Here is a 10,549-nt window from a genome sequence, read left to right on the forward strand (position 1 = left end):
GTGTAATGACCACGGAAGCGGCTTACCGCCGTGAGCCCTCCCCGCTAAGCCAATTTGCCTGGCTCGCTGCTGCCCTTCTGCTGCTACGTGCTTGCGGGTCCTGCCCGCCCTTCGGCCCCTAATCCGCCCGCTCCTAATCGCCTGCCGGAGACACGACAAAGGGGCTCCCGGCCAGCCGCGCCCGCCGCCCCGCTCCGCCCGCCAGCGGGCACCGAGCGGCAAGTTTCGGCCCGCCCGGCCCGGCCCGGGGCTCGGTCCCCCCCCCCTCCCCGGCCCCGCCACCGCGGGACGCGCCGGTCGCATCCTCCGGCGCGTTTCGTTGGAGCCCGCCCGGGGCTCGCCGCAACCGGCGGCCCGGCACGGCTCGGCGAGCCGGCACAAAGGGAAGGGACGCGGCACCTCCCGGGGACCCGGGGCGGGGGGATGGCCCCCCCACACACACTTCGGGACGCCCTTGCCCCGGGCGGTCGCTGCCGCCGGGCTCCCGGGGCCGGCCAGCCGCGGGTCTGCGCCCGGCGGCGGATGCGGCGGGGCTCGGTACCGGCGGCCGCGGAGCGGGGGATGCGCTACGGCTCCGCCAGACCTCTCCGGCCGGCCGGCCTGCCCGCGGCGGGGAGGGTCCTGCGGCAGCGCCCGGGGGGGGCGGAGGGGGGGGGGGGAGGGCTCCGGGCCGGGGCCGGCAGCGCCGAGCGGGGACCCAGCCGGGCCGCGGAGCCGGGGCTCCGGGAGCGGCGGGCCGGGCGCGGCGGCGGGCGGCGGCGGCGGGGCCCCGGGAGCGCTTCTAACCCGCGCCTTTCCCCGATTTTGTTTTGCAGGGGCGTTTTGGGGGGGAATGGAGGCGATCGCCAGTCAGATGGGAAATGGGAGAGATGCAAGCTCCTCCCCAAATTCAAAGCAAGAGCTGCAGCCGTACCAGGGCTCCAATACCCTCAAGCCCAACCAAGTGGGTGAGACCTCTCTGTACGGCGTGCCCATCGTGTCCCTGGTCATCGACGGGCAGGAGCGGCTGTGCCTGGCGCAGATCTCCAACACGCTGCTCAAGAACTACAGCTACAATGAGATCCACAACCGGCGGGTGGCCCTGGGCATCACCTGCGTGCAGTGCACGCCGGTGCAGCTGGAGATCCTGCGGCGGGCCGGGGCCATGCCCATCTCCTCCCGCCGCTGCGGCATGATCACCAAGCGGGAGGCGGAGCGGCTCTGCAAGTCCTTCCTGGGCGAGCACAAGCCGCCCAAGCTGCCCGAGAACTTCGCCTTCGACGTGGTGCACGAGTGCGCCTGGGGCTCCCGGGGCAGCTTCATCCCGGCCCGCTACAACAGCTCCCGCGCCAAGTGCATCAAGTGCAGCTACTGCAGCATGTACTTCTCCCCCAACAAGTTCATCTTCCACTCCCACCGCACCCCGGACTCCAAGTACACCCAGCCCGACGCCGCCAACTTCAACTCCTGGCGCCGCCACCTCAAGCTCAGCGACAAGACGGCCACGGAGGAGCTGTCGCACGCCTGGGAGGATGTCAAGGCCATGTTCAACGGCGGCACCCGCAAGCGGACCTTCTCCCTGCAAGGGGCGGCCGCCGGCGGGCCCGGCGCCGGTTCCCCGGCCGCCAAGGCCGCGCTGCACCCGCCGCCGCCCGCCGGCCCCGAGCTGGCCCCGGCTCACAAGAGCCTGCGCTGCAGCGGGCAGGAGCCGGCGGGCGAGCGGGGGGCGCTGGGGCTACCGGCGGCGCACGGCGGGGCGGCGGGCGCGCACGGCGGGGCGGGCGCGGTGCGCAGCTACCCGGTGATCCCGGTGCCCAGCAAGGGCTTCGGGATGCTGCAGAAGCTGCCGCCGCCGCTCTTCCCCACCCCTACGGCTTCCCCGCCGCCGCTTTCGGACTCTGCCCCAAAAAGCAGGAGGACGCGCTGGGCGGCGCGGGAGGCGGCGAGGCGGGCAAGGGCGGCGCGCTGCCCCCCGGCATGTTTTGGGGACCCCCGCACCCCCACCCGCACCAACCGGCCCAGCCGCCCCACCAGCCCGGAGCCGCCAAGGACACCGGCGTCTACCCCTCCTTCCCCGTCTTCTGGCCGGCCGCCGGCAGCCTCCCCGTGCCCCCCTACCCGGCGCAGAGCCAGGCCAAGGCGGCGGCCACGGCCGTGGTGGTGGCGGCGGCGGCGGCGGCGGCGGCGGCGGCGGCCGAGCCGCCGGGCTTGTCGGGCCGGCACGGCGAGCTGGAGGGCTCGGAGCCGTCGGGCAGCGGGAGGAGCAGCGCTACCCCCCAGGAAGGCGCCGGGGCGGAGGGCGAGCGCTGCCCCAGCGCGTTGTCGCGGGCGGCGGGCGAGGAGGAGCGCTCCGGCGACGAGGCGCTGCTCCCCCCGCTGCCCCTGCCCAGGAAGGGCAGCTACCTCTCCGCCTTCCGACCCGTGGTGAAGGACGCCGAGAGCATCGCCAAGCTCTACGGCACCCGGGAGGCGTACGGCGGCGCGGCCCCCCGCGGCCCCGGCTACCTCTCCCCGGACTTCCTCAGCGAGGGCAGCTCCAGCTACCGCTCGCTCTCCCCCGGGGGGACACGGCTGAGGAGCCCGAGGTGGACGTGGAGTCCAACCGCTTCCCGGAGGACGAGGAGGAGGACGCCGCAGCCGCCGCCGCCGCCCCCCCCGAGGGACGGGAGCCGCCGCCGCCCCGGCTGCTGGCCGGTACCGAGGAGCCGCCGCCGCCGCCGCCGCCCGCCGGGGCCGACGGGCCCGAGGAGAAGGCGGGGGAACCGGCGGCGCAGGAGGGCGGCCAGCCGCCCGACGGCAGCCCCGAGCGGAGCAGCAGCAGGGGCGTCTACGAGGTGCGGAGCCGGGGGGGGGGGGGGGGCTCTGTGTGTGTGTGTGTGTGTTTCTGCCCTCGGGGGTCCCCGCGGGGCCGGCCCCGGGGGCCCCCGCCGCCGCCGCCCTGACTCGCTCTTTTGTAGGTGTACGCGGCGGATAGGGGGGAGCACCTGCAGCCGCTGAAGACCGCCGCCTCCCTGGGAGCCCCGGCCGCGTACCTGTGCACCCCCGAGGCTAAGGGTAAACGGGGCCGGGGGGGGCGGGAGGCCGGTGCGCATCGAGGGCGCGGCCCCGGGCGCCGCCCCCGCCGGCTGCTCAAGCCCGGGGGGGCTCCCGGGCCGCCGTTTTCGTTTTGGGGGCTTTCGGGAGAAAAGCGGGTATAAACGGTTTCCGTATGGGGGACGGGGCCAGGGGTCCGGTCCCCCCCCCCGGGCCCGGGGATGCCGCCGTCGGACGCGGCCGGTGCGGCGGGGATGGGCTGGCGGGGCCGCAGACGGCACGGCGGGGCAGAGCTCCTGCCAGCAAGCTACTTTCCAATAGCAAAGCGATTAGGATGTCCGCTAAGAAGGTTTTAACGAGGGCTTTGTCCGTAATTATGTAATTAAGGATATATCAGGACCATACTTTCATTGCTTATGGTTGAAAAGCGGTTTATTAACTTTAAGAGCAAGATAAAGAAGACAATCACTCCGCGGCAGAGGACTTAGAGACCAGAAAATCCTATCAGGACCAAAGGAATGTCTCGCATCCCAGCCCTGTAAATACCGACAGAGGTAAGCGCCGGTCCGCGCTCCGCCGCGGCCCCTCCGCAGGGCGATGCGCCGGTCCGCGGAGCCCCCCGCGGCGGGGCTGACGGCGCTGGGCCCCCCCCGCAGGAGAGGACGGCCTCGGCATGGATGTCGCCGGGACGCAGCTGGTGGAAAAAGACATCGAAAATTTGGCCCGAGGTGAGGAGGGGCCGCGTCCCGCGGCGGGGCGGGGGGCTGCGGGGGTCTGCGCCCGCCGGGGGTGGGGGGGGTGGGGTGGGGGAGGCTGGCGGGACCCCCCAGCCTCTCCCTGCGGCTCGAGGTATTTGTGTTTTCTGCAGGAGTGATTAACTCCTGTGATTAATGTAACGTAATGCGATTAGCGCCGCGCTGAGCTGCCTCCATATGGAAAAGTGCGGGCTCCCCTCAACCCCGCCATGTATTTTTAAACAGACGAGTTACAAAAACTGGTCCTGGAGCAAATGGAGCTGAGGAAAAAGCTGGAGAGGGACTTCCAGAGCCTGAAAGGTACCGGCGATCCCTCCGCCCCCCCCCCCCCCCGCCCCGGCCGGGGAGCGGGCCCCGCGGCGGGGAGCGGTGCTGACCCCCCCTGCCCCCGCAGATAACTTCCAGGACCAGATGAAGCGGGAGCTGGCGTATCGGGAGGAGATGGTGCAGCAGCTGCAGATCGTCCGAGGTGAGGCCCGGCCCAGGCCATCCGGCAATTAGTACTTTTATTTTTTATCTCCTTTTTGTCTCTCTCCTTTTTTTTTTTTCCTTTTTTATTTCTGTTTTTTTTTAATCGATATCCTTTCGTGCTCTCCGATTCATCTCGGGATTTCGAGCCGCCCCGCAAACGGCTGCGAGGCATCATTACACGGGAGCGAATGAACCTTCCTTCTCGCAGCAATTTCCACCCGGGCTAAATTAAAAACCGAGGCGTAAAATTACCTGGGAAGCCATGCCCGACTTTGCGCGCATCGCGGCCCCCCCCCCCCCTTTTTTCCACCCCCATCCCCCCCCGCACTGCGGACGAGCGCGATGCCCTTCGGCCCAGCGCATCCCCGACGGGGCGGCCGCGCCCTGGTCCCCCGTGTCCCCCCCCCGCCCCCGGCGTGTTGTGATGCTCTCCCCCCATCCCAGATACGCTGTGCAACGAGCTGGACCAGGAGAGGAAAGCGCGCTACGCCATCCAGCAGAAGTTGAAAGGTACCGGGGCAGGACAGGGGGGGGGCCCAGAAGTCTAAGGGGGGCCGACACCCCACCACCACCCCCCCCGCGTGGGGGGGGGGGTCCGGGGGAGCCGAGGGTGACGGCTCCGTCGCTTTGCAGAGGCTCACGACGCGCTGCATCACTTCTCCTGCAAAATGCTGACCCCGCGGCACTGCACGGGGAACTGCTCCTTCAAGCCGCCGCTGCTGCCCCAGTGAGCCCCCCCCCACCCCATCCCGGACCCCCCCTTCCCCCGAAGCCATGCGGGCAGAGCCCACACAAGCCATTTCCACGAGGAGACACTTGTACATAGAGGACTCGGAGCCCGGCTTTCCTCGGACTGGCAATACGGCGGGGAGCGGCCCCGGGCCGGCCGGAGGGGGAGCCGGGCCCCCCCCCTCCCTGCGCCCCGCGCCCCCCGGGGCCCCCCGCTCCGCCTCTCCCCCTCCCTCCCTGTGTGTCCGCTTCTTCGACCCTTGTCCAGACTGGAAACAAAAGTGGCTATGTGCAATGGATATAAATGTACTGTGATTCTCTTGGTACAGTATTTGTTGGATTTTTATTTATTTATGATGTATATTTATCCCCCCCCCCCCTCGGGCCCCCTTCTCCCTCACCACCCCCTTGTAAATTTATGGATGTAACGGCACTTTAACGGGCGGTCCGCGACTCCGGAGGCAGAACAACGCTCGCCCGCTCTGGGGAGAGACACACCCCCCCCCCCCACTCTGTACGTGATTTTGGTTCTTTAATAAAAACCGACTTTAAGAAGCCGCCTGGTCCGTGGGGCTGTCCCGGGGGGCGGGGGTGTCCCCCCCCGGGGCACACCGCGGGAGGGGCTCGCACGGCCCCGACGGCCGCCCCGGGGCTCTGCGCTGGCCCCCCCGGACCCGGGGCGGGCCGACACCGGGTACCGCAGCCGGGGGCGGGGGGGGGGGGGCTGCCCGCTCCCCTGCGAAGTTCCCCATTCCCCCTCCTCCTCCGCGCCGCAGCCGGGAGCTCATTAATGCCCATTTATATGCTCGTTTCACACATGAAAGTATTACATTAATGAGCTCTGAGAGCGGGTGTGGAGGTGCTCGCACACCTATTAGCCCTAAATACCTGTTTGCAGCCCAGGATTAGCCTAGCACGATATCTCGGGGGGCGGGGGGGGGTGGGATGCACCTTGCACCGGGGTCCTGGGGTGCTCCGGGGGCGGGAGGGACCGGGGGCGAGGGGAGACGCACGTCGCACCGCCGGTCCTACGGCGCACCGGGAGCTGCGGGGCGGGGGGATGCAGTTTGCACACCGGGGCTGCGGGGCCGGGACCGGGGAGGGGGGGATGCACCTTTTGCAGCGCTGCGCACCGGGGCTGCAGGTACCGGGAGCATCCCGGGGTGCGGGGGGGGGAAGGATGCACTCGGGGGGTCGGGCTGCGCGTTGCTCATCCCGGCGCTGCCCGCGGGGTTCCTACGGTGTGAGCCGTCCCCGCGAGTTCCGCAGCGCGGCTCTGTCGTTAATTAGTTTCTGGGACTCTCATTAAGCGGAGCAGCGCCGGTTCCGCGGCCTGGGCCGCCACCGCGTGGGCGCAGCCGGCGGTGCAGCCCCCCCCCTCCCGCCCCGGCGGGCAGAGATGCGGCCCGGCATCCCCCCCCCCCCCCCCCAACCCGTGCACGGCTGCCGGGCCCGATCCGGCGGCACCCCGCGGGGGGGGTTGCTTTGCAAAAGGGAGGGGGCCCGGGTCCTCCAGCCGCCGGCTCGTCTTGCAGGGCCGCATCCTGCCGGCATAGCGGGGGCCGTGTCCGCCCAGCAGCTCCTCTCGCCGACGGGCAGCCTTGCTCCGAGCTGGGGTCAGGCCAGGGGTCTCCAAAGGTGCCTCCCAGCCTAAATCCCGTTGGGAGTCTCCGATCAAACCCTGTGGTTTTTGTTAGGCATTGTCCCCCTCAGCAGTTCAGCATGGCTTTTGCCCATCTGCAGGGATGGGGCAGCGAGTGTCTGACCCGGGGATCAGCTGTGCTGGAGCAGGAGCAGCATCCTCCATCACCTGTGGGTGAGGAAGATCATCCAAGCCAGAGCTGGGGCAGGTGAACATGGTTGGCTGGGCTGAAGGCTACAAAACCCTTGGGGTGGAAGTGCAGCTGACTTTTTCTTGGGTTCTCCTCGTTTCTCAGAGCAGCAGGCAAAGCTCCTGTGGCTTGCTTGGGGATGGACATCCTTTTGTGCTGCATGAGCTGCAGAAGGTGTCTGCAATATGTGACCCTGAGCGGGAGCAGTGGGGCTGGGGTTGCTGGTGGCATCTCTCATGCAGGTAAGCCTATGGGAAGGGAGATCATCTTGTTAGGATGTGGAAGGGATGCGTAGACCAGGGAGATGACAGCAAAGAGGTGAATAAAAAGGCATTGTCAAGCTCTGCAAGCTGAGAGGTGGGTCGCTTGAGGGAGTGAAATAGTTGGGCCTCTTTGGAGCTTGTAGGGGAGCAGCTGAGCCTCTTTCCTTGTGTGTTCCTCTGCGCCTCTCTGGCTGGGTCATTGCTGGCACCTCGTGGGCTGGAGGTGGCACAGGGTGACCCCGTGGAGGAGCCACGGAGGAGCTTGGCCCTGGCTGCTGGCGCTGGGGGGAAGCGTGCCGTGCTGCTGGCGCTGCCGCACCTCGGAGCGGCTCTCGCTCCTGACCCCAGCCCCTCGCCGGGGCCCGCAGCCGGGCTCTGGTCTGCGGTGCGTTCCCAGCTCCCGCTTTCCTCGTGCCGGGCTGCCGGAGCCGTGCTCTCCCCAGCAGCTCTCTCCGGCCGCCGCTGCGCTCACCTGCCCGGGCACACCATGCATGGCGGTGGCGGCACTTACCAACGCGGGTGCAAAAATGAACTATTATGTTGTATTAATATTTTCACACTACTTAGCTCTCATTAAAATGTACTTTGCTGAATTTAATATGCGACTTCAAATGACACAACGTATTAAGTGCTTAATATACTAGAAATTATGAAACTATTATAGTCTAAGTAATATGAAATAATTAGAGTGAATTAAACTTCACCAGCAGAATGAGGGAAAGGCTTCAAATTTTTTCTTCTTTTTTTTTTTTTTCCCCCCAGTCTTAAAATAGTTGAATGCAGTAATAGCCCCTGAAAATAAACAACCAGAGTTAGGATTTTTAAATAATTAAAGCAGGAAAAAGCCTGGAGTGTCTGTATTTGAGCCTGTGATGAATTCTGAATCGGGGGAAGCAGAAGGTCTGTTTCCTGTAGCTGATGGAGCTGTTCTTTCAGGCCAGTGGCAGAGCAGCTCCAAGGAGCTGATCACCAGACCTCCAGCCTTGCCAAGGCCTCTCCCCATATGCTATCTTCCTCTTGTACGCAAGGCTGTTTATTTGGAGGCAAGCAGACGTGATGGCTCCCAGTGACGGAGCGGTGTCTGCTCTGGGTTTCGCTGCCGCGCTGCCTCTGAGCTGCAAGTCCCCTTTGCGGAGCAGCTCCCCTCTTAACGGGGGTGCAAACGCCAGAGAGCCCCCACGTTAAAATCGCAGCGACTGGATGGAGCCTGGCCTCTCGTTTTGAGAAGTGCTTCGAGCCATCGCGCTGAAGTTGGGGTTGAATTGCAGGTGCTTTTCTCGCAGGAAGGGGATCGCCCTCGAGCGTGGGCGGACTCGGGGCTGGTAGATGCTCTCCGGTGGGTCTGCAGCAGCGATGCAAAGTGCCCGACCCATCAGCTGCCAGGTTGAGGCAGGGTATTTGCGCTGTGGTGTGGATGCACGGGACCGTGTGGGACTGCGCCGCTATGGCACGCACCGAGCGTGGCGGGGACCCGCTCGATCGGTGTGTCACAGGCCCCAAACCTCCGCCGCTGACCCCGTGCGGAGCGGGGTCAGCTTGGATGCGGGTTGTCTCTCCCGCGGCAGCGTGGCCGGATTCAGAGGACGCCAGGAGATGGCGTTCCCAGCGCCGCGCTGCGCAGCGCTCCTCGCCGGAGTTTGTCTGGTTTTGAACTGAGGTTCTGTGCAACTTCCATGGAAACTACCAAAATTACCCCTTGGGAAAGCAAGCCTGAGCCTGGGTCGGGGAAGCGCAGGGGGAGCAGCCCGGCAGAGAGCTGGGCAGAGCTCAGCCATCGCCTCTCTGCGAGACAGATGCGCAGCGGTGAAGCTGTCGAGTCCCTCCCGAAGCAGCAGCTTTGGGGGCAGGAGGAGAAAACAGGCGCTTGCTGTCCCTGTGGGCTTTGGGGCGATGGGTGGTGCTGCTACGATGTGGGATGGTGGCCATCAGTGAGTAAAAACGTGCTTGCACGGTATTCTGCTGGAGGGGAAGAAAATGAGCAAGGGGTGGATGTCGGTCCCATCCATGCAGGGCGGGGGAGCTCGGGTGGCGTGGTACCATGGGTGGGGGGCAGTCCCGAGAGGCTCGTGTGTCCCTTGCAGGTTCACTGACCCCCCACAACCTGGGGGAGAGGGGGAAAAGCAGCTTTCCCATGAAATCCTGGTGTCAGGAGAAACCCAGGCTGAACTGCAGGTCACAGACCTGATTCTGGGGGCTAGACCAGTGGTACCGTTACAGGTAATCGAAGATGCTCTGTTCCGAAGTGAGGACAGACTCTTCTTTAGTAAATGCATAAGGCTCTCACCAGATTTATGGAGCAGTATCAGAGAAATAGTGCTGTACTCAGGTGAACACTAGGAAGGCTAACACTCGAGTTAAAAGTGAAGAAGACGGTCCTTAATTTGCCTCCTTGAGGATTATTTAGGTTCCACCAACTGTATCATCAAAAGACACATTTGTTTGGAAAGTCTAATCATTAACTACAAAGAACTTGCCAGCAAGCATCTAAAAAAGTGCTAACTTTTTTTTATGTGCCTTTGATTCCAAGGGACTATCTGCTGTTGGTGACAGGGAGGAAAAATAATCGCCTGATCAATCTTTTTGAAAACAAGTTGTCTAGTCTTGGGCTAGCATGGCATGCTTTATGGAAGATGTGTTTGTAAGACTCACCTGATTTTGCGTGTGCTCTTTCAATGCTGTTTTATCGCTATAGTAAGTATTATCTTGGACTGTGGGCTGGTGAGTACTGTGCAGAGACACAGGGAAAACATGTTCCCTTTGTCAACAACTGTCCGGGCGCAGGGTGGGTCTGGAAACCAGCAGGTCAAATCCAGGTTGGAAGGGACCTGTGGCTCTAGTCCAGTCCCTGCTCAAAGCTGGGCCACCTACACCAGGTTGCTCAGGACTGTGTTCGGCTGGGACTTGAATATCTGAAGGAGCTCCACGATCTCTCTCCACTTCCAGTGCTTGACCTCCCTCGTGATAAAATAAAAAAAGGTTTTCCCTATCATCTACTTGGAATTTCTCATGTTTCCCGTTGCCTCTCACTGTGCTCCTCTGAGAAGAGCCTGGCTCCATCTTCTCTGCGCCCTCCCATTTGGGATTTGCAGACAGCAGCGAGACCTCCCTTTTGCCTTCTCCTCTCCAGGCCAGACAACTGCAGCTCCCTCCACATCTCCCCACACATCGTGTGCTCCAGCCCCCAAACATCTTGGCCCATCAGGACCCCAGGTCCCTTCCTGCGAAGCTGCTCTCCAGCCGGTCGCCCTCACCTTGCGCTGGCACGTGGGCTTATCCCAGCCCAGGGGCAGGACATGGCATTTGCCTTCACGAGGTCCATGCCCTTTCTCCAGCCCGACCCAGTCTCTCTGAATCGCAGTCCTGTCATCCCCAGCGTTGACTGCTCCTCTCGGTTTGGTGTCATCTGCCAACGCTCTGTCCCATCGTTCAGGTGGCTAATAAGGACAATATTGATCCTGAGGGACGGCACTGCTCACCGGCTGCCAGT

General features: G+C 64.6%; 1 protein-coding gene across 1 annotated transcript; it reads left to right on the forward strand.

Moving 5' to 3' along the window:
- Positions 1 to 832: 832 nt before the first annotated feature.
- Positions 833 to 4,969, forward strand: SKOR1 (SKI family transcriptional corepressor 1). Its single transcript, XM_050903578.1, is given in 10 exon segments — positions 833 to 1,835; positions 1,838 to 2,536; positions 2,539 to 2,813; positions 2,937 to 3,033; positions 3,459 to 3,566; positions 3,669 to 3,740; positions 3,993 to 4,067; positions 4,162 to 4,236; positions 4,683 to 4,748; positions 4,872 to 4,969. Coding segments are annotated over 10 exon segments (2,568 nt in total).
- The last annotated feature ends 5,580 nt before the right edge of the window (positions 4,970 to 10,549 follow it).

This window comes from Gymnogyps californianus, chromosome 11 (genome assembly GCF_018139145.2).
Source record: "Gymnogyps californianus isolate 813 chromosome 11, ASM1813914v2, whole genome shotgun sequence".
NCBI classification, from domain to species: Eukaryota; Metazoa; Chordata; class Aves; order Accipitriformes; family Cathartidae; genus Gymnogyps; species Gymnogyps californianus.